At 36.1% G+C, this 24,313-nt stretch overlaps 1 protein-coding gene and 1 long non-coding RNA gene across 5 annotated transcripts in view; one reads left to right on the top strand and one right to left on the bottom strand.

Moving 5' to 3' along the window:
- SCML4 (Scm polycomb group protein like 4) overlaps positions 1-24,313 on the top strand; it is a 176,477-nt gene that overhangs the window by 77,571 nt on the left and 74,593 nt on the right. For 2 of the 4 annotated variants that reach the window (XM_074187289.1, XM_074187286.1), the window contains exons 2-3: positions 1,064-1,278; positions 20,608-20,740. In XM_074187289.1, coding sequence (XP_074043390.1) covers positions 1,114-1,278; positions 20,608-20,740 — 298 coding nt within the window. In that variant the 5' untranslated portion in view covers positions 1,064-1,113. Of the gene's footprint in view, positions 1-1,063; positions 1,279-20,607; positions 20,741-24,313 lie in introns of those variants that run through there. The other 2 variants (XM_074187288.1, XM_074187287.1) reach the window with 2 other exon arrangements.
- Positions 991-11,368, bottom strand: LOC141487763 (uncharacterized). The gene is made up of 3 exons (XR_012468509.1): positions 11,134-11,368; positions 4,523-4,709; positions 991-1,267 (listed from the first exon to the last, which is right to left on the bottom strand). It is a non-coding gene; the product is annotated as an uncharacterized LOC141487763 (long non-coding RNA).

The raw sequence follows: 24,313 nt of genomic DNA, 5'->3' as shown, positions 1-24,313 counted from the left end.
AGACTGAGGCAAACAAGGTTAAGTGACTTGTCCAGGTTCACACAACTAAGTGTCTGAGGCTAGATTTGAATTTGGGAAGCTGAGTCTTCCTGATTCTAAGAGCAGTGCTCTATCTTCCATGCCTCCTAGTTGCCCCATCACACTTGTCTAAAGACTTCAACCCCTTTACCTACTTCTTTGTTTAAGAACTAACTCTTCCTTGTCTCTACTGTCTCTCTTTTTATGTTCTGCTTTCAACTAATTTACAGGGGAGAGTCAATTCAACCAGGGGTCTCCTGACAAACTCTGCCTAGAACACATATTTGTACATCTTGTTTCTCCTGTAGAAAGGAAGTTTCTTGATGGTTGAGTCTTAGGATCAGGGCATATCCTTCCTACTCTCAGAGCAAGCGATCAGAGATATAATACTTCCCCAAAGAAAGTCTTAGCTATTGGGAAGTACACAGTAACCTTAAGTTTGTTGATAATTCAGAGTTTTCTTGGCAATAATTATTCTTCTTTCCCCTCCCCAAGACAGTTATAGCTTGAAGTGGATCTCTCAGGCTTGTTCAATATTTGAACTACTAGTTCTTACTGTACCCCAATATCACTAGGTTTTGCTTTTCTTAAAATGCTCCTATGGAATCAGTAATTCCGTGAGAAATCTACTAGGATCATTGAACCTTATGAGCAGACCAATGAGTATCAACAATCATTTCATTCATTCATCCATTCATTCATTCGTTCCTTCTTTTGTTTGTTTATTTTTGCAAGGCAAATTGGGCTAAGTGGCTTGCCCAAGGCCACACAGCTAGGTAATTATTAAGTGTCTGAGGTCACATTTGAACTCAGGTACTCCTGACTCCAGGGCCAGTGCTCTATCCACTGCGTCACCTAGCTGCCTAACAATCATTTTAAAGGCTAATAATGGTACCTGGTTTTATTTCCCCTTCTATTAAATGGTTGTTATCCCAAAAACGTTAAAAGAAATTGAGTTATTTTTCTCAAAATTTTTATTCCTTTTTTTCCCCCAACCAAACTGTGTTTTTTTTTGTTTTTGTTTTGTGTCTGAACTGATTCTTAGCACCTTCTCTGCATATAAATAACCTGTCACCACTGCTTACAAGACTGGTAATGGCTGAAATGCAGTCTCCAAGGATAGCAGGAAGAAAACGAGGTAGACCTCCACTTCACTCAGCTCCTATGAAAATGACAGTCCACAACCTGTATTCTTCTTCTGCCTGTTCCTTACCAGTTGTGAAGATCCCAAAGAAGAGAGGCCGGAAACCTGGACACAAGGTACATTTATAATGAATTTTTCCTCTAATATTGTCTTAGACTGACACCTCTAGCATTAGAGTGGAATTGAAATATGAAACAGAGTGAAAGGTGGAGAAAGCCGTGTGGCATTTGCTATAGACAGAATGAGAAGTTTTTCTCAGTGCCCCATATCATCATATCTATTGTTATAACATTCCTGTTTAAAATGTAATAATAATAATAATATTAACTCCCATCTATGTAAGGCAGCTAACTGGTAGATTACTGTGCTTGGGAATCTTCATAAATTCAAATCTTGTCTCAGATACTTTCTAGCTGTGTGACCCTGAGCAAGTCACTTAACTATGTTTTCCTCAGTTTCTTCATCTGTGAAATGAGATTGAGATAAAAATGGCAAACCATTCCAGTATCTTTACGAATAATACTCCCCAATGGGAAACCAAAGAGTCACACAGAACTGAAACAACTCAACAACAACAAAAATCCATCTATATAATATTTTGAGAATAATAATGTAGTTTATATTATCTTATTTGAATTTCACAATAGGCTTCTTATAAGGTGCTATTATTATTATCGTTATTATCATCATTATTCTCATTTTATATATTATGGAATGACTTGCCCAGGGTGACAATAGCTTCTAAATGTGCAAGGTGATTATAAAATAGAGAAAATTTTGGAGTTAAACTCATGTTTCTAAAACATCATCTAAATTAGTTTTTCAAACAACAGACCATTACCTGACTTCTTACTAGAGCTGTTTTCAAAATCACTATCCAAAACACATTTGTCATTTATCTGAGTGGTAGCATATGATGTCTGTCAGACAGCTAAATAAATAATAATATCAAGGCAATGTCAAGGAATCTAGAAGAGTTTTACCAAACCCAGTTCAACCAGAGACCCCATGAGGAAAACACAGCTCATTAATTCACAACTTCCCGCTTGCATAAAGGAAACACTGATGTCAGACTTGGCTCTCCTTTGATAGATTCCCAGTGATTTGGAAGTCGGGAAAGAACCAAGTTCTCTGATGTAATCTCAGTCATATAAACAAATTCCAAATCAGGGACAGTCTTCTTCCCTTCTGAGATAGGAGCCAAATATTTCTGAAGAGTCTCCCAGAGAAGAAAGACAATCATGCTGGCCATTCCTGAGCATTTTCTACTTCAGTAAATTCAATTCAGAAATTTTCTCTTGTTTGGTGAAAAGGAAAGGCTTAAGCATCCATCTTGAAATCTGAATACTCTGCCCAAAATGCAAATTCCCAATTAACTCCCATAGATTTAAGAAAATATATGGAAATTATTTCAGGTCTGCAGAAAGACAAAGCCTCTAGAAAGTCTGTAATGAATTCAGCCTTGTCCCCTTTGGTTCCTAAAGAAAAACAACAAAGAAACACACATACATATGGATGTATATATGAATCTCTCTCTCTCTCTCTCTCTCTCTCTCTCTCTCTATATATATATATATATATATATATATATATATATATATATATATATCTGTCTGTATAGATATATACACATGTAAATAGAGGTTACTCAAGGTTATTTACTTTTTGGATTCAGTCATCTGATGAGGTAAATTTGCCTCCAGTCTCTGGTTGATCTTTCTTGGGCTGAATAACTTCTTTCTTATTGGCTAAATCCTGATTTAGAATGTTCCCTTTCAGAGCTGGTGTCCAACTGATATAATTTTTCTCAGCTCCCTTTCTTAATGGTGCTGAGGTCTGACTATCCTACCTACATTCTTGGAGCAGAACAGATCATTTACTGATTCAGGGAGAAGTGGCTGGAAGAAAAGCTGTGAAACTTTAGTTCCCTCCTCCACCCTTGGGAGCTTGGCCCACAAATAAAAAATGCCAACAAAGATATTCTTTACCACAGCCAGAAAAAGGGAAATTTGCTCCATAGCTTAAATCTGACTTCATGATTTTCTTTCCTTTAAAAAAACCCCATTTTCAGTAAGTCTGTCCTTAGTACCACACAGCCAGCTGGGCTTTTCACTGTGTTTCATATGTTAGTTCCACTTAGGAGGCAGTAGCTTCAAGTCTTCATGGTTGGGGACATTTTGGGTGAGGGAGGGAGCTTCTGAGATCAGGGTGGTCCAGAATTCTTGTCTTTACTCCCATTTAGTCAGACTTTGGGATCAAATATGTAAAGTGCTTTGCAAACTTGAAAATGCTATATAAATGCTAACAATTGCTCTTATTTTTAACATCAAAAACAATAATATTAATGATGATGATGATGATGATGATGATGATGATGATATTTGGTGGGCAGCAAACCCTAATACTCTCTGGGTCCTCTGTAAATTCAGGTCAGCCTCACACAAAGAGGCAGAACATTCATGATAACTGGTGGTGGGGCTAGTGTTCTAGGGTTTGTTTCAAATGAATAGATTATTTTTATCTTTGGTCCTGGGGAGAATTCTGTGCAATTGAATGACTTAAGATCCTTGGCAAGAAAATTATATAGTAACCCCTCACTATCCCAGATGTCACCTATTCAACCTCAACACTCTGGAACATTGCCTAGAATCCAGATGTGAACAAACCCCTCTCCCCCGCTGCCCCCGCCCCATTAACAATTTTGGATGGGAATCTCTCTAAAATACATTATCCCCTTGCTGCTACCTTAAACAGAGCATTCATAGCATAAGTAAACTTTTTCCTTATTGATCTAGGCTGTACTTATAAACATCAATCATTGTACTGATCTGAATACATTTACATTGGTAGTTTCTGAGGCTTTTGGTGTGTTGAAGGCATATATTCTAACTCCAACCCCAATTACTTCACTTACTGAGGCCTGGACCTTTTCTTTTCAATTTCCCTTTAAATTTTTTCTAGAATGAATTAAAATAATTTCTTCTTTAGTAATTACAAGGCATGATTACAATTTACTGCTTCTTTGTCACTTCCAGAATTTGTAAGGTGTTAGTATCATGCTTAGGAGAATTGAGTCCTTTCATTTTCCATAATAATTTTAAATATTCATGCTGTAAATGAAGAAACTACAACAGACTGGGTTATATTGTATGTGCACTCACTCCAAAATTCAGTGTAGCAAGTAGTGTTTGAATTAGGATATGAATAAAAAAAGCTTATCTTTCAATTGCTTCTTTTCCCTAAAGCAAAAATGCAGGAACATCCTGGTTAATGAAATTGCTATCTATATTTTGAATTAATAAGTTGACTTTCAATAGAACTTCAATAATAGTTTCTTATTCTAATCAAGAAAACTGTCACCTTTGTTTCTGGCTGTCCCAGCTCTTGGATTGTTTTAAAGAAGAACGACACATCAAAGATCAAGTATTAATTACATGTACTTATTTTGGTATCTTGGGAAGTTGCACCATGGATTTAGACCTGGGTTCAAGCCCTTCTTCTGATACATGCTGTCTTTGTGATTGTTTTCCGTGTTCCAGAGAAGTCTCTAGGATTATCAATCAGATATGATAATGCTCAGATTGAGTCTGACAAGAGAAGCAAAGGACCAATAAAGAGGTCCTAGATGGTGCAATGGCTGAGTTCAAATCTGACCTATATTCTTACTAGCTATGTGATCTTGGGCAAGTCACTTAATCTTGATTGCCTCACATCTAGGGCTATCTCCAGGTGTCCTGATTCATATCTGACCACTGGACTCAGATGGTTCCAGAGGAGAAAGTGAGGCTGGTGATTTAAGCACAGCACCCCCTCAGTCAAATTCAATTCATGTGCATGTCATGACATCACCTTCCTGATGTCATGGTCTGCTTTGAGAACAAAGGACAGACATCATAAGGTAACTATTTAGGGACTGTGTATATTAGGTATTCCTTTCTGAAAAATCTGCTGAGGTTCATTCTCATTCTCATTCTCCTGTAAAGTGTCAGAGGAGGCACTGGCTTTTATTGGCAAAGGAAGTTTTCTCACCTAAGTATCAGCTATACTATTGAAACCATAGATCCAGTCCCTATCCCCTATCCCATCTTGTAACAGTGAGCATGAGAAATGGTCTGGGAGAAGATAAATGACTCTCATACTTCTTTTTAAGATGGGTGAAACCCATCTCACTTTTTTTTTCTCTCACTTTCAGCCTTGAAAGAATTGAGGTTCTTGAAACATAGTGAGTAGCTGTGAGCATGAGAATCTAGGTTCTTAATGCCTGAAGACTGAAAAGAATATCACCTTGTCTAAACATTGACTTTCCTTTTTTGCTTCAAATTTCCAATTTGTCCTCTGACATTTTTGTTGTCTTTTGTAAAGTTTGTACTTGCTCCTGAGAGTAGATTGTTAAAATTTTAATTTGAACATTTACAATTCAGAAATCAGCAGATGCTTTGAATCAGGTCATTGTTTTGATGAATTCCTAGACTTAAGAAAATGAGGGAGAAAATGTTAATAATATACATTAAAGTTAAGTGTGCTCTTGTATAGGCTTTTTCAAAGAACATTTACCAGCATATACAATATAGAACCTAGCAGTTGATCCGAAGACTCCTGATCCCAAGATCATAGATAAATTTAGATCTGAAAGGGATTTTTAGAGATTTTTTTAGTCCAACCCTGGGACTTTATAAATGAATAAAACATGGCCCAGAGGGGTTCAGTGACTTGCTCAAAGTAACACAGGTGAGTCAGAAGCAGAATGTGAGCTCTGGCATTTTGATTCCAGTATTCATTCCACACTTCTCCAAAACTCAAATTTCTTGTAGCAACAACATATGAGTTATTACAGAACAGATGGGGAAAAAGTTTTTTGGATTTTAGCAAAGTGGTGATTTACAGTCCAAATTTAAATTCATTCTGAGTTTTAAGAGGGCAGGAGTGGAAGGTGAGAATAGTTAGGGAGTAGTCTTTCTTCTTTGGTGTATTATCCACTTGGTCTATTGCCTTATTTTATTTCCATGAAAAGAAAATAATGATCCCCTGGGATACTATGTATACTGGCTAGCCCACTCCTGGCAAGTCTATTAGGCTTTGTTTCTAGAATTGTGTTTTGGCAAGTTTATTTTTTCCCTCTTCTTGTATTCTTTTCCTGTTGAAGGAATAAAGGAATAATAAAGTAGTATGTTATCCTTTGTGTCTACAAAGATGATGGTGCAAAGGACTTTATCTGGTAATGATGGACTTGTGCCAGTTCTATCTTTGTGTCTTTTTGAATTCTCTTTTGTGTGGGGTGAGAAACAACATTCTTTGACTGTGGGACTAGAAGACTTTTACTGAAATCTAAACTTAGTTACTATGGAAAAGTTATTTTATCTTCCTTAAAACCTCAGCCTTCTGATCTGTAGATAGCATTCTACAGAGGCTTGAAAAAGCATGTTATTACCTCATTTCACCCTCACAAATGATCACATTTGACCCTAGGATATAAGTACACCTATTATTACCATTTTAACAGATAAACAGAGGCTAAGTGACTTGCCCATGGTCTCAGAGCTTGCAAATATCTAAGGTAAGATTTGAATTCATAACTCCCTGATGCTAGGTCCTACTCTATCCACTTTGCCACTTGGTTGAAGAAAATTGTTATCTTCATTTGCAAAATGAAGATAACAATATTTATATCATAAACCTCACAGGGTTGTTCTGAGAAAAGTACTAAAGATGTATAGAAAAGTAAATGATTAATTACTTACAATTGTTATTACCAATGGTGTTTGATATAACTTGTTAATGCAATCTTTTTCTAGCCCAAGAAAAATTAAATCAGTCAACAAACATTTATTAAGTGCCAACTATTTGCCAGTCACTATTTTCCAAGTACTATGCTTGACATGGAAAATAACAGAGACAAAAAAGGAAGCTATCCATGCCCTCAGGGAATCATTCTCTCAGGGTGATCTCATGAAGACATGCAGAATAGATACACAAATTAATACAGACAGTTTGGAGATGGAGGACACTTGCCCGGGGGAAAAGGAAAAGATTTGGATAGACAGTCTTATTTGTGTCTGAAAAAGTGAGGGATTCTAAGTTTGGGACATAAAGAGGAGCAGCTTTCCAGTCATAGGGTTAGTCATACTGACTAAACAGAAATGAAAGATCTGTGAGGAATAGCAAGACTTTGGATCATACTGTTCATAAAGGGAATGGCATATTATAAAGTCACTATGGTAGGTTGGGACTTTATTGTAAAAGGCAAATATAGGTTATATTTGACCCATGAGGCAATAGGCAGTAGGTACCCAATGGCATTCACTACAGCAACTAGATGGCTCCATAGTGAATAGAGTGCTGGGCCATGAGTCAGAAAGATTCATCTTCCTGAGTTCAATTCCAGCCTTAGACACTTACTAACTGTGAGACCATGGGCAAGTCAGTTAACCTGATTTGTATCACTTTCCTAATCTGTAAAATGAGCTCAAGAAGGAAATGGTAAAACCACTACAATTACTTTGCCAAGAAAACTATAAATGGAGTCAGGGAGAGTTGGACATAACTGAAAATAACTCAACAACTACTATCTCCAGCTCCAAGGGTCTATATACTGAGCCATCAGTGGCCTCTAGGATGATAATGCCCTTAAAAATATGGATGTTCAAAAATATAAAGATTGCTTGTACCTAAATTGTGATTTGCACAGATGAAGCTGTCCCCTTGTTAGGTCCATATTCTTCTATTCTTTCAACAAACGCTTGTAGTCCTGTTTTGGACCAATAGCTACATAGGCTTTTAGTGTTGTAGCTTTGGGTCTGCAAAGAGGCTAAATCATCATGTTGTCTGGGCTGAAGGAGCCTGGGAACTTTGGAATTATCTCTCTGCATGGGGAAGAGGTTGAGAGTAGGAGGAGACTGGAGAGAATGGAGCTACAGTAGCAAAGAGGATTTTTCATGAAGCCTGATTTTGAGCATGCTGCTGGAAGTTTTTGCTTACAGCTCCACTTAATTACAAAAAACCCTCTAGGGAGGCTCAGATTAGTTTTTGCTGAGGAAATAGAAGATCTTGGTGAATTGTCTTTTCTTATTTTCCATTCTTTTTTTTTTATTTGAAAGGATGTAGGTTTAAATCATATGTTTTTTCTTTTGCTCAATTATTACTTCTTGTTTGATTATTGCTTTAAATCTGAATTTTTCTAGATAAGATAAAATATATCTGAAACATTTCTGCATTAATCTTGGGCAACTGTCCATTAATTTACTTGTTCCCTTTCCCTGCTATTTTGGGAGCCTAGTAAAACAGATTATTATTGTTACTAATAAATAATAATAATAATAATAATAAGCAACTCAAGTTGTCAGTTAAAAGATTCATGTGTCTTTTACAGCTGTTATTTTGAGAGCTTATTAATGCTAATTAATATTTTGGGAGCCTATTAATTACTAATAAATAATAACTAAACCACAGTTATAGTAGAAATCCCTTAACATATTCTCTCTAAAACTAGGGATCTCTGACTTGTAAAAACTCCGTGTGTATTCAAACAACCAAAGGTTTCACCTATTTACACATTTCCTGTTCAATTAAAGATATACGTGCACAGTTCCACATGCTAATTTGACATTTATTACATGTTGAAATTCCCTAAACTGTTGTATTTTAGGTCTATGACAGATTTACACTATATTTCCTAAATGTTTCGTTTGTTTTTTCCATCTGACTGGGTGGTATGTAGGATAATTTATGACAATATCATTTCAATTTCTTCTTCCACTGATTCTCAACCAACCAATCTCCACACAGTTCCCCTTTTCAATCCCTATACATACATAAATCTTTTTAATATATCAAATAACTGCCCCTTCCCCCCATCCTTTTACTCATTCCATAAATAAGGAAACTGAGATCCAGAGATGTTAATTGTTTTACTTAATATCCCATAATTCATCAATACCAGATTCAAACTATTCTTTTAACTACTCTATAATTTGAAAAACTCTGGGATTTTAGTTGGTGTGGATGTTCTTTACTTACAATGCATATTTTAATCTCTCTACATGGTTTTTCCCCCCTCTTTTCTTTACATTTATTATTATTTATTTTAACTTTCTTAAAACAATTTTTGAGTTCCCAATTCTCTCCCTCCCTCCCATCTCTCTTCCGCTCTGAGAAGACAAGCAATATGGAATCTGTTAAACATGGGAAATCATGCAAAACATTTCTATGTTTTCTTTATTTTAATAAACAAGAAAAATAAAATGAGAAGAACTATAATTTGTACTCAGAACTCATTAGTACTCTTTCTGAACAAGGATAGCACCTTTTTCATCATAAGTCATTTGTAATAGTTTAGAATCGGAGCAACTAAATCTTTCACAATTGATCATTGTTACAATCTTGCTGTTAACAGCGTAAAATATTGTCTTGGTTCTGCTCACTTCACTTTGTATCAGTTATGTAGGTCTTCCCATGTTATTCTGAAATCATCCCCTTTGACATTTCTTTCTTTTTTGTGTGTGGAGCAATGGGGTTAAGTGACTTGCTGAAGGTCACACAGCTAGTATCAAGTATCTGAGGCAGGATTTAAACTCTGGTCCTCCTGACTCCAAAGCCAATTCTTTGATACTACAAAAAGAACTGCTATAAAATATTTTTTGTGCATATAGACCCCTTTTAAAAAAAATCTATTTGGGACATAGATCTGGTAGTGGTATTTCTGATCAAACACTCACAATTTTATAGCCCTTTGGACCATGATTTCAAATAATTCTCCAGAATGGTTGGTCAGACCATAACTCCACCAGTAATTCATTAATATGTCTATTTTCTCCCTTCTCCTCCAGCATTTATCATTTCTGATAAGAGTAGTTTTAATTTTTATTTCTCTAATCATTAGTGATTTAGAACTTTTTAAAATTATAGATAGTTTTGATTTCTTCTTCTGAAAACTTCCTGTTTTTATCCTTTGAACATTTATTAATTAGGGAATGATACTTGTTTTATAAAGTTGACTCAGTTCTCTATATATTTGAGAAATAAAACCTTTATCAGAGAAATTTGCTGTAAATTAGTTTTTAATATTCCTTCATTGTCTATGGAATTTTTAAAAATAAAATATAGTTTTCTTGATTATCTCTTTCAATTAAGTCTGTTTTTGACTTTGCTTAATCTGACATCATGATTGCTACCCTTGCCTATTTATTTTAACCAAAGCATAATAGATTCTGCTCACCCCCCTTATTTTAACTTTGTGTATGTCTTTCAAGTGTGTCTCTTATAAGATACTGTTTGTTTCTAGCTCCCAATCTATTCTGCTATCTACTTCTATTTTATGTACATATGCATTCCATTCACATTCACAGTTATGATTACTATGTATTTCCCTTCATCTTGTTTTTCTTTTGTTTACCCTCCTCTTTCTCTTTCTATCCTGTGACTCCTAAAAATAAATCTGTTTGGCTTCTGACAATTGATTGCCTCCCTTAACCTGCCCTTTCTTTTATTATCCACCCCTCTCCCCCATCTCTTTTTCTGTTATCCCATCCTAATTCCCTGTAGGGCAAAATAGATTTCTATACTCAACTGAATTTATACATTTATTCTTCCCTTTTTGAACCAGTTTTGATGTGAAGTTCAAGCATTGCTTCCTATCCTTTGCTCCCTTTTCTCCCTACATTATAAAAGCTCTTTCTTACACAACTCAATCTCTTTTTTTGTGCCTTTTTTGGTTTTTTTGTGCCTTTTTTTAACCAAGCTGTTACTTTTCATAATTTTCTTGCATCACTCATTTCTTTTCCTATTTTTTCCTCTATCACCCTTCTCTCTTTAGCTCTTCTAGGTATTGTTGTTGTTGGGTTTGTTTGAATTTATATCTGGGTCTTCTTTGAAACCGCAGTAATTTTTTATGGTCAAATCCTTTTTTTTTGTTGTTTGTTCATTTTTCAGCCTACCTCTTACTTCTAAACTTTATATTAAAATTAGTCTCTGCTTACTTGGAGTGAAAAGGCATTGTTCCAAGCTTCAGGCTTTTTTCAGAGCTAGTTCTGGGGGTTGCAAGATTGTGGTACTTCTTGGGTGATATAATCCAAGCAAATATGTGGTCATTTTTCTTCTGGTCTGTGCTCTGGTCTTTACCCAGATAGGGTCCCTGCTCTCCTAGAACTCCTCTTGGTTCTAGAATTGTAACTTAGGCCCTGCTCTCCTGTAGTCACAAGGCTTGGACTCATCTTTGCTTGGGAACTGTCACCAGGATCCCTGCTCCATTGTGACTGACCACAAATGTTCCTTTCCATCTGGGAACTGCAATCCAGAACTGCATATGGTCAATAGAATTGCCAATCAGTAATGGTTATCCTGAAGAACAGCAAAACATCCCTTATAATATCTTTCTGACCAGTTGTCCTATCCCTTTATCAACTCTGAGCTGAGAGCTCCTGAAGCTGCTACTGATATTCTCTCCAAGATCCTCCACATTGTAATAAATAGTTTTTATAATGTGCTATGACAAAAGAAATTCACTTGGTGATCATGAACCTCCCTAAACTTAGTGTTATATTCAGGCAAAATGCCTTTCCAGCTTGGTGAGCTCAATCAGAACTTCAAACTCACTGGCACAGTTTTTTTTTACCAATATCAGCTCCATTCCATAATATATTCAACACCAAGCTGCCATCAACAATAAATATTTGATATATTAATATAATCCCATAATGTATTACTATTTATGAGTCTAGAAAACTATTTTTCTTTTTTCTTTATAAACCATTTATATTTATTATAAGACATTGATTTAGAAACCTATTTTTCTAAAAATTTTTAAAATTTAAAAATTTTTTGAAAATGTTCAGTTTGTAAAAATTTTAATTTTTTTTTAGGTTTTTGCAAGGCAGATGGGGTTAAGTGGCTTGCCCAAGGCCACACAGCTAGGCAATTATTAAGTGTCTGAGGCCAGATTTGAACCCAGGTACTCCTGACTCCAAGGCCGGTGCTTTATCCACTACGCCACCCAGTCGCCCCAAAATTTTAAATTTTTAAAAAATTTTTACAACTATTTCAAAAGAAAATATTTTTAGTGTTACAATGCTGAGTGTGCCTTCTATCTCATCTAAAAATTCATTGTCCATGTATTATGGCAACCATGTATTAAAGTTTAAAGCTAGAACCCATGTTCTAAGCTAGTAAAAGTTGAAACCAATTAGCAACAAAGAATACTCAAACATGTTCTTTTCAAAATTTGCTTAAGTGGCACAAAGGTGATAAGATTTTTCAGTGTTTTACCTACTTCTCAGGCATGTTCTTCCATGCTGGGGCCCTTTTAAAGCACAATGCTTGGTAAGGGCATCTAAGAATTAGCTAAATGGCAAGAGGGATTTACAAAATTATATTTGTGGGAGCTAAGAGTTAAACTGCCTACACTGAATTTGGGTACTTTTTTTACCCTCTATGCATGATATGTATGTGTATGTATATGTGTAGACAGTACATACTATTGTCTCTTCTATACTTACTGAGTATCAGTGCCAAGTTGCTTCAATATTTGATACATTGATACAATTTGTGCAACATATTGTGTATATATCATATGTATATGATATAAATATATCACACATTCACATAAATGAAATAGAATACAACTTTATCATCATGTAACTAAATGAAGAGGAAGCTAGGTGGCACAGAGGAAAGAGTACCAGATCTGAAGTCAGGAAGATTCAGCTTCCTGAGTTCAAATCCAGCTTGAGCCATTGCGAATCCTGTTTGCCTCAATTTCCTCATCTGTAAAAGAAAAATGATAGAACAAAAACAAGCACAACCACAATTATTTCAATCATATAAGCTTGCCATCTGGAAGTCATCATTGATTTCTAATGCTCACTCATTCAACACAATCAATCTATTGCTAAAGCTTATCATTTACACATTTATCACATCTCTTAAAGACATCTCCTCTCCAGTCATATAGCTGCCACATTAATGTTCTAGACAATTCTTTAGTAGAGGGGTTATTTCCACATCCAGAGGTCTAGACTCGAGTACTAATGAAATCATGGAGATGGAGCGATTTACATCGACCTGTAGGTAAATGCAGAAATGTAAAATATAGACATAGAAATACAGAGCTAGAGATGTAGAGACAGAGGTAAAGATAGGGAAATGTAGAGCTAAGGAGAGGTGGAAAGGGTGGTAATAGAGATCTACAGATTGAGAGTTAGAGTGAATTCTGGTGCCAACTCTATCATTGTTTATCCAAACAAACTTTAATACTTCATGAACTTTAAATACTCCATCTTGATTTTAACTCTTTTAGAATGAGATAACAAGATTAGAAATGAACTACTAACAGCCCTATAGAGAAGAGTAGATGAATCTAGGACATTTGCGAGCTTCTTTTAGTATATTTTGTATATTTCTGAAGAAAGTCAAATTAAGGAATTTAAAAGTTCTGGGGTATGTGGGCTATTGCTTATATATAATTGTGTATGTATATATGTATGTGTGTGTATGTGTTTGTGTGCTTACACATAGCTTATATTCAGTGATGCCCTTTTAGTTTCAGGGATTAAAAACATTCACTTTGTTGATAAGGTATTAGCTTCCATAATTCTTCCCTATTTTTTTGCTTCCTGTGTACATACTCTATCCTCTTTAGCTTGAGATAACTTATACAAAGTTTTATTTCCTAAATGTCATTTATTCATACTAATGCTGTCCATTGGACAACCTTCAGAAAATCGTAACTCCTGAAAAGATAAAACTATGCATTTCCACCAAAACCTGATGACTGCATTAGAGGTCCATTTACCCTTTTAACTTCTTGATTGCCCATCCCATTTTAGTTGGGCCTTTCCTCATGATTTGGGATTTCACTTCACTTTGAGGGTTTTATTTTTTTTTTAAGTTTTTGGTTGACTGGTTTTTGTAAAGTGATCAGTACTATTCTATTTATGCCAATTAAACTGAATGGCTTTTTTGACTACCATGTTGATTTGTGGTTGATTTAACAAACTTTGAAAGCTTGGAAGATCATTTCCATAAACAAGGTAAATTGGGACAGAGCTATTCATTTGAACAGGGCATTCCATTTCCCTCAAGAGAAAACAACTTACTCAGGATCTTACTAAATAATCTTTTGTGTTTAGACTGGTCTCTGGCTTGGGATTTTAGTTCACAATGGAATCCTGTCATGGTGTTTGCAATCTATCTTTCCCCTGTCCTCCAGTTTTCAGATCCTTCCTCCTCAAATCTCTCACCCTGCTCCAGATCTCCTCTAAGTAATTACAATATATATGATATAAGATGCATATATAATATAATGTTATACAAACATATTATCATAGACAAAGTAGTTGGATTTTTTTGTCTTATCTTGTTCTCGCTCAAAATGGTGATTTCCTCCCTAGAATAATTATTAGGCAGTTGGGTGACTTGGAGTCAGAAAGAACTGCGTTCAAACCTTGCCTGAAATACTTATCATCTTTGTGAACCTGGACAAGATAATTAATCTCTCTCAGGGTCACTTTTATTATTTATAAATTGGGATAATAAAAGCATTTACCTTGTGAGATTATTGTGAGAGGGCAATGAAATGACAAATATAGTATAGTATATTTGGTAAACCTTAAAATGCTAACTATTTTTATTACCACTAAATTGTAAGCTCCTTAAGGGCAGGACAATGTCATTTAAAAATCTTTGTCCTCTTGACTCCTAAAGCATATCACCCCCTCTCTCCCAGGTGATGGGATATGAAACACATTGTAGGTCCATATTTAATAAATGTTTGCTTGATTTTTTTTTGGTTGAATTGAGCTAAAAGTCATCAAAGAAGTACAGCATTGAAGAGTAGGTCGACATGGAACACAAAGTCCAAATTGTCCAAAAGTTAAATGTTAGGTCTCTTAATGCAAAGAAAAGATGAGCTGGCCAGAGGGTTCCACCCTCTTTGATTGCATTTCCAGCTGGCAGAGATGGACACTTTCTCCTTCTGTTCCATTCTCACCATGATACTATTAACAAGGCAAAGCACAGGCTCCTTTGGCAACCATTGGCAGCAACGCCCTTTACACATAGCGTGTTGGATGCGTTTGATTAAGGTTTTGCATTTCAGATCGAGGTGCCAACTTCACTAGTGCCTGTACAGGATTGTTGGCTTTGAGTGTGCTCCCTAGATTGCAAATTGATTAGCTACTGTATGTCAGGGCAAGGCATCCTGGGCAGTGAATCTTCTTCAAGTGGGTATGACTGCCAAGAAAGACTCCCCTCCTCCCCTCCTTCCTCTTCATTCCCGGCCGTTTGTTCTGCTGCAGCCTATTTGAGTTTGTCCATTAAAAAACAAAGAAAAATCACCTGCCAGGAGAACAGCTTGAACAGATTGGGGCAGAAGTTGGAGCTCATCATTTTACAAGTTGGAGAGGCTTCAACTTTCGGTCCTGGGGTTTCCAAATCACATCCCTGCTCCAAGGGGAGAATCAAAGGTAACATTTTTAGCAAGAGGGCCCTCATTGCCTATCCTTCCTCATTCATTACATGGCCTGCACCAGCTGAGCAGCCTGATACATACAGGGAGAAATTTTACTCACTGAAAGGCCATCCAAGTGGAAAGTTGGTTCACTCTCACTGAGCCTGGGTGGCACTGTGGCAGACTGAGACATTTAACAAATGAACAAGCAGACGACAACCAAGTCACTGTGACCAGTTCACAAAGCATTTTGGGTTCACTCATTTGTTCACAACTGCAATCTTATTTTCATTATTTTGGGAATTACTTAAAAGTACTTTATTTTTATGGCCTTTAATTTGGTTTAAATGCTCAACTCTTGGTATGATAAAGTGCCTATTAATAGCAAATTTCTGACTTAATGCTTTGAATCCTTCAAAAATATTCTCATTAGATAACAACCACATGAATAAATAGCTAGCACTACTTGTAAGTGAAATTCTTATGTAAAATAAATTTTGTCTTTCTTTTATTTTTACATCACCTATATGACTCCTCAAGAGTCACCCCCTATAAAAAAGAAGAAAGAAGAAAAAAACAGTTCAGCAAAACTAATCAACATACTAAAAATGATGATGTCACATCTAAAGCTCCACACTCATAAAAAGAAGATTTGGGTAAAGAAGATGGGGAGAGGCCTTTGTAAGACTGGCCATTATAATTTTGCAACATTCAGTTTCTTTTGTCTTAAGATTCTTTGTATCATTTATGCTGTTGGAATCATTTTTTTATATTGTTTTCCTGGTTATACTTACTTTATTCTGCAACAATTTATATAAATCTTCCCATGCTACCCTGTATTCATCATTTCTTACAGCACAGTCATTACTGTGTTGAAAAAAGTCTCATTACATCATGTACCACAAAGTACTGCTAATTCAAAGTCATTAATCTTGTTTCTTTTCCAACATCTGAGATAAAAAGGCACAATAAAGACTGGTTTGACCTCAAGGTAATTGTATTAAGTAGAGGGTAAAAGTTTCCATTGACTCTGAGATTCTACAAACATCTAAGTTCAATGAGCTTTTATTAAGCACCTACTTGTTTCTAGGTTTAGAGTTACAAACACAGGAATGAAAAAGTCCCTACCCTCAAAGAGTTTACATTCAATTAGATTACTAACAGAGAGTGATCTTTAACAGGGAACATTTTCAATCCTTGTCACTTTGGTGCACTGAGCTTGCTGACAAATCATCCTGAATAACAACAGTTCCCTAGCACTTTAAGAGTAAATTTTCTGTTCCATGTTTAAGGTTCCAAGCAAGACATGGAAGGTGGCCTCTTCTTATCACAGAACATATGTCATGACAAATGGTTAATGCTAGTAGCCTTGATCGCCAGAACTAGCCACAGGACAGTAAGTCTCTCTCTCTCTCTGGGAAATGGTTCCTGAATATATGTACATACATATATATATATATGTATGTATATTCACAATTGGATCATAGTTCAAAAGTGAGATGGGACCTCAGAAACCATCTAATTCAGTCCTCTCAATTTGCAGGTGAGTAAACTGAGGCACAAGGAGGTTAAGCAAATTGCTTGGAGTAATTCAGATATCAGAAGTGGAATTTGAATCCTGACTCTGACTCCAAAGCTAGTGTTCTTTCTCAGGAAAGAGTTAAAGATAGTCATCAAGGATAAGGAGAACATGGTTCTGAAGATCCACTGTAGTCCTCTATGATGGAGGGCTTTCAGACTAATTTATATGAAACCAAGGCCATGATTGCTCTTGGTGATTGCATGGTTTGGATGACTATAGAGTGCTAGAGCTTTATGGATCAAACTTCTCATTTTACAAATGGGGAAACCAAGGCCCAGAAATATATAATAACTTGTCACTTAGAAATTTCTGACCTAGTAAGTGTAAGAACCAGGATAAGAACCTAGGTGTCTTAACTCCTAGTCCATTGCTTTGTATTGCTTAGAATATCACCAATGTAATGGAAAGTCTTAGACAGATCCTAGAATTGTGTACCTTCCTTAATTTATACTCCAGATATAAGGACATAGTAAAATTGATGAACTCAAATCACCTGACCCAGAAGTGCTGTGACCTCAGGTACTAAAAACATTGCTAGTTATAATTATCAAGCCATTGTTAGTATACTCTGAAGCTCCATGGAGAGTGAGTAATATACTTCAGGATTAAAGAAAGGCAAATATTCTTCTAGTCTTCAAGAGAGCAAAGAAGATGGTGCTAGCACACAATAAGTCAGTGATTTTCACTTTGAGTCATTGAAAAATTCTAAAATGCCCTATTAAGGAGATGGTTGATGACCATCCAGAAAAGGAAATTGTGCCCCCAAAGGACTAAGGTCTGTCTTAACTGACAAATTTTGGGGAATTATATAGTTTAAGTTTACTGAGATTACTAGCAAAGAATTTCACCAAAGCTCTCATGCTATTGTGGAAAAGATAATGAGCTATGGGATTAGACAATAGTTCAGTTATGAGCATTTGACGATATCTGAATCACTATAACTACAAAATTATATACCAACTTGGAAGTTCTTGAGTGGAACACTCCATGAATCTCTGCCTGGTTTAATGTGTTTTTTTTTTAAATCAATGTCTTAGAGAAGTAAATAGAAGAAATGATTGTCAAACTTACAGATGACACAGAGCTGGGAAGGACTGCTTACTGTATAACAGTTAATATTTCAAAAGATCTTGGCCAACTAGAATACTGGACTTTATCTTAATAAGATGAAATTTAATAGGGCTGTGTAGGAAGGAAAGGAACATGCAATTACAAGCACCTATTATCTCCCAGGCATTATTCTTAGCACATTAAAAATATTATCTCATTTGATCCTCACAATCACTCTGGGAGGTGGGTGCTATTTCCCCATTTGACAGTTGGGAAAACTCAGGCAAAGACATTTTTTTAAGTGACATGCTCAGTGTTACACAGCTAGCAAGTCTCTGATGATGAGTTTGAATTTATAGATTCCTAACTCTGGACCCTGCAATCTATCCACTGTGCCACCTAATTATCTCTATCTACAATGTTTTAAAGTCTTACTTTGGTTTTAAGCTATTAAAATTTAAAACCACACTAAGACTTTTGGAACACCCTGTATAATGTCATAAAACTCCAATCTGAAGAATCAGTTTTATAAGTACAAGATGGAGCCAACAGATTAGATATCAGTTCATCTGGAAAAGATCTGGCAATCTTAGCAAACTATATGGGTTTATTAATATGAGTCAAATGTGTGCTATGACAACCAAGAAAGCTAATCTAATCTTAGTCTGCTTTCAAGAGAAGCATGGTTTTCAGAAATTAGGATGTGCTAGTTCTGCTCTACTCTGTCCTGCTCTGACACATCTGAAAAAATATGTTGCCACATTTTAGAAATATGTGTACCACATTTTAGAAAGGATAGAGGACATCCAAAGTGGGATTACCAAATTGGTGAAAAGCCTTGAATTTTTGTACAAGAAACTAGTTAAAGAAACTGAGAATGTATAGTCTGGAGAATATAAGACTTAGGGGGAACATGAATGTAGTCTTTAAGTGATCAAAGGACTGTCATATGGGGAAGAATTAGTCAAATTCTACTTGTCCTAAATGTCCACACTAGCAAACAGCAATAGTTGAAAACTGGATAAATTTGGACTTAATGTAAGGCCAAAATTCTTAACAATAAAAGCTTGTCCAAAAATGTAGTGAGCTGTCTTGGACTAAATGGGTACCCATGCCTTGGCGATCTTTAAACAAAAGCTGGAGGTAGCAGCAAATAGAAGACTGAACTTGGAATCGAGGAGACCTGAGTTCAAATCCTACCTGAGATGCTTATTAGCTGGGTGACCTCAGACAAATCACTTCTAGTGTCAGTTTCCTCATATATATATATATATATATATATATAATATATATATATATATATATATATCAGGGTTGTGAGAATCAAATAAGATAACATATGTAAAGCATTTTACAAACCTTAAAAGGCCATATTAATACAACCGTTTAACAGAGGGAACTCTCTAAAGGGCTAAAAGCCCCTCAGTTAGGGGTCTCTGGTACTCCAGGTATAGCTATTTACCAGAGGAGTCCTCCAAAGGGGCTAAAACCTCTTAGTCAGGGGTCTCTGGTACCCTGTTCAAGTGTCGGATTGGGGAGAGAACACAGCCAAGAACAAAAGATTCCTTTTTGGCCAAGATCTTTCATGAATTTGCTCAGGAGCAGTAGGAGAGAATTAGTACAAATCACGCTAATTGCCTGCCTTAGGGGGAGCAGGGAGAGTTTAAATAAGATTCAGACCCTCCTAGTCCTAGATGTCTGGAGGATGGGTTTTTTGATCGACTAAATTCTAAAGGGAAAGGGAGGAGGAAATGATCTAACTGTCCAAGTATGAAGTCTCTATAGACCTGAGGGAGGAAACTATTCCCAGGAGGAAGGGCTTTTCTTGGGGCTCTGGAGATAGGACACATGGTTGGGAGCTATCTTTTCATGCCTCTTTCCAGCCAAGCAAGGTCGAAGGACTAGGGAGGCATTCTTTCATGACTACACTTTTATGCCCCAAGGCCTCTTCAGGTTTAACTCAAATTCAAAGCTTTATTTACCCCCAACATTAATGCCAATTCTTCTTCTTTTTTTTTTTGTGGAAAGGGATCTAATTCAGGTCAGAGTTGGACTAGCTGGCCCCTTTCTGGCTTTCTCTGATTTCGCAGGAAAGTGCCCATGCCTAGCATAGTTTGTTTCCTAGATGCGGTCTTGGCTAGATCCCATTGGGCTACCCTACAGCTGTTGATACATAACTCCACTTCACACACCTGCCCTCAGGACGCAGCCATCGGTGACCCTCTGTCATACTTCACACACTATGGACGGGAGAGGAAAGGAAAGAAGGGGGGGCGGGGTGATGCACTAGAATTTGCTAACTAACGACAGTATTCAGGGAGACAAGGAAATGATGCCCTCTAGGTTTTCATTCACCAAATTGGTTATATCTTGCAGCTGAAGTCTCGTGTTCTAATGACTCCTTTAGCAATCTCTCCTCCGCGAAGCACACCGGAGCCAGATGTCAGCTCCATCCCCCAGGATGCAGCCGCCATCCCCAGCTCAGCCACAGCAGCCCAGGCGCTCACAGGTACGTCAGCCGAACTCCACACAAATGGGGGCGTTGGCGGGCAGGGAGCTAGTTAACTAATTAATGCCTGTTTGCTCCATGGCCGCGGCTATCATTGGAGATCGATGTGACTGACTGTCAGCCAAGTGCGATCTATAATGACCAGAAATGTCGAGCTCTGCCTTCTGGAGGTTTGGAACATTCTGTTCTGGCTTTTCAAAGAACATGATAGCCCTGCTGAACGAATTAATGGGGGAAGGGAGGTAGGCGAGAGCATGGATTGAAAGCCCTGTTTCGGGGCTTCTTTGCAGTCAGACTTGTCTTGAACCAATCCTAAGAAGATTCAATGTTATGACATCAGCGTTATAAACAATCAGATTTTTAATTTCATAGTATTGTCTCTTTTTGCCAACCCAGCTTCTTGCCACCAGTCCTGGAGTAGAATGTACTCGAATCGGGATGTATGAAAGCAAGTCTATAAAAGGGATCGAAAATAAATATAAAGTGACCCAATTCACGCATGCATTCATTATTCATTCTTGCATGAATGCATGCATCTATTAGATATCTTCTATGTGCTAGGAATTGTATTAGATGTTAGGAAGAAGCAAAGATAAAAAAATGAACAGCAATAGGGCTCCAGTAGAGTGGAAAGAGCTCTCTCCCTATGGTAGTCGTAAGACTAGATTCAAATATTGCTTTTGGTTCTTTCTACCAATAAGACCTTAACCAAGTCATTTAACCTGAGGGATTTGGACTAGATGGCCCCTCAAGTCCCTTCCGGCTCTTAGTTCATTATTATCTAAGATTACCCTACTTCCAAATAACTCTCCCATTAATACTAAAAATTTCATTATTAGAAATTGATTTGTATTAATCTTTTAAAACCTGAAAACAGTTCTAGTAATGCATAAATACAAGTCCCTAAGACTTTAGGGTAAATTTCTTTTCTTTTTTAAACAAAAATAAACAATGCCTTTCATCTTAATATCAAAATCATTTCTAGATATGTTATATTCCTTCTCACCCATTCCCCAGAATTACACTTCCTGTGAAACAAAGATAAATAAATCTTAGACAGTTAACACAACTGATTGTATATGTGACATTCTGTACCTATAATCTCTCATGTTTTTCACCTTGAGAGAAGGAAGATGCTTTCTCATTTCTTCTCTAGGAATGTGACTGATCATTTATAATTTCAAATAATTATATAATTGGTCATAATTATTTTGGGCTTAATTTGAGTGTTGCTTTCATTTATATTATTTGGCATAATTTGAGTGTTGCTTTTATTGACATAGCTGGGTTACTGGGTACATATCGATCCCTTTTTTTCTGATTACTTTATTCTGAATATGGTGTATATCTTCCCATGTTTCTCTAAATTACTCATAAACATCATTTCTTACAGTTCAATAATATTCCATTATATTTATGTTTGTTTAGCCATTTTCCAATTAACAGATATCTATTTTGTTCTAGTTTTTTGCTATTACAGAAAGTGATTCTATGAATATTTTGTTGTTGGGGCATTTGCCTAGTAATGGGAACTTTGGGTCAAAATGGGTAAACAATGTAGTCACTTTCCTTAATTCCAAATTGCTTTCCAATTCATAGCTCTACTAACTGGGTATTAATGTGTTTATCTTCTTATAACTCCTTCAACATTCATAATTTACAATTTAATGACTATGAAGTAAAATATCAGAGTTGATTTAATTTACATTTCTTTCCTAGTGACTTGGAGCAGTCTTTCATATTTTCATGGTTTGCAAAAAAAACGATCCAAACCTGTCCATATCTTTTGATTACTTATCTGTTGGCTCCTGACCTTATTTATATTTGTGTTAATTCTTTATATATTTTAAATATCACAGGTTTATGAATGGTATTTGATACAAAGCTGCATTTTTTTATTTGTGCAAAAACTTTAGAACTCTGGGTAATTGAAGTTATCTATCTTTTATTTTAAGATAAATTCTAGGGGCAGCTAGGTGGCATAGTGGATAAAGCACCAACCCTGGAGTCAGGAGGACCTGAGTTCAAATGTGGCCACAGAACTTAATAATTACCTAGCTGTGTGGCCTTAGGCAAGCCACTTAACCCCATTTGCCTTGCCACCCCCCCCAAAAGCATATTATTCATAATTTATAAAATTAAATAAGTGTAAAACAACTTTAATTAATGGAGTAATACTCTGTATTTATTTGTAATTTATATGTAATACTCTGTATCTTATTCACTTGCAATTTAACTCAATGGCACGTGGTACTATATACTATGCTAAACCAATTTTCTGTCAAATTGTTTTTCAGTTTCCCAAGCATATTTATATACATAGAGAGTTCTTTTTATCAGTAGTTTATCAGGGAGCTTCTCAGACTGTTTTCTTCCAAAGGGGAGTGTTTGTTAATTTGAAACATTGCTTCCTGAAAGGGTTGACTAAAAGGAGAGAAAAACTGTAAGGAAGAAAGAGCACAGAAAAGCAAGGTTGTGGTCATGACAACATTTAAATCAACTTCACATTTTTACTTACAGGTGGATGGAAATTTATAAAGTAATATGTAAGATAGATTTTCTATATGGACTTAAAGAATGATATTGGTACAAAATGGTCATTGAGTCAACTTTGTATCAAGTGGATATGGAGGTAGTTCCTATGTCTGATTTGTATTAGGTGCGTGATCACAGGCAAAATTTATTTGACCCCCTCAGTGTCCCAGGCAGCTAAGACAAGGAGACAGTAAGATATAGTGGAAAGAGTTTAGCTTGGGTTCAATTCCTGCCTCTGATGTTTACTACCATTCCTAAAAGTGAGGTTTGGACTAGATTGCTTCTGAGAATACTTCCAAAATGAGATATATAATTCTGTAAACTCTAAGTAAGAAAGAAATTGCTATTAATAGACAGTTTCAGGTCTTTTTCTGATTTTTTTCCCAACGGCTTTAGTTTTTTGTTTTGCAAGGCAATGGGGTTAAATGACTTGCCCAAGGTCACACAGCTAAGTAATTAAGTGTCTGAGTCCAGACTTGAACTCTGGTCCTTCTGACTCCAGGACCAATGCTTTATCCATTGCACCATCTAACTGCCCCCTTGCCAATGTCTTTTCATACCATTTCCTTTTTTAAATAACTTTTTTCAATTAAAACATTTATTTACTCTCCTTCCCACCTCTCAATAGGAAAAAATAAAATCCAAATATAAATGATATAGCAGAACAAATTCCAATACTATCCATTTCTAAAAGTTTATGTCTTATTATATATCTTTTGAAGATAGGGAGCATTATTTATCATTGGTCTCCTGGAATCCTGATTGGATCATTATGTCGATCAGAGACATTAAATATTTCAAAGTTGATCATTTTTGGAATGTTATTGTTATACATTATTTTGGTTTTGCTCACTTCAGGCATCATTAATTTATCATCATACATATTAACTATATGCTCCATAAGCCACTGAAACTGGTGAATGCTCCTGCGTTCCTTGAAGCATATTCTAAAATTTGCTTAGTAAGCTAGTAGGTATAGAGATGGCTTTCATTTTCTTGTTTTCTATCATGGGAGTCTGATAATACTTTCTGGAGAGA

This window comes from Macrotis lagotis, chromosome 5 (genome assembly GCF_037893015.1).
Source record: "Macrotis lagotis isolate mMagLag1 chromosome 5, bilby.v1.9.chrom.fasta, whole genome shotgun sequence".
Lineage (NCBI taxonomy): Eukaryota > Metazoa > Chordata > Mammalia > Peramelemorphia > Peramelidae > Macrotis > Macrotis lagotis.
The sequence above is the reverse complement of the archived record's forward strand: the minus strand, read 5'-3'. Positions and strand labels throughout refer to the sequence as shown.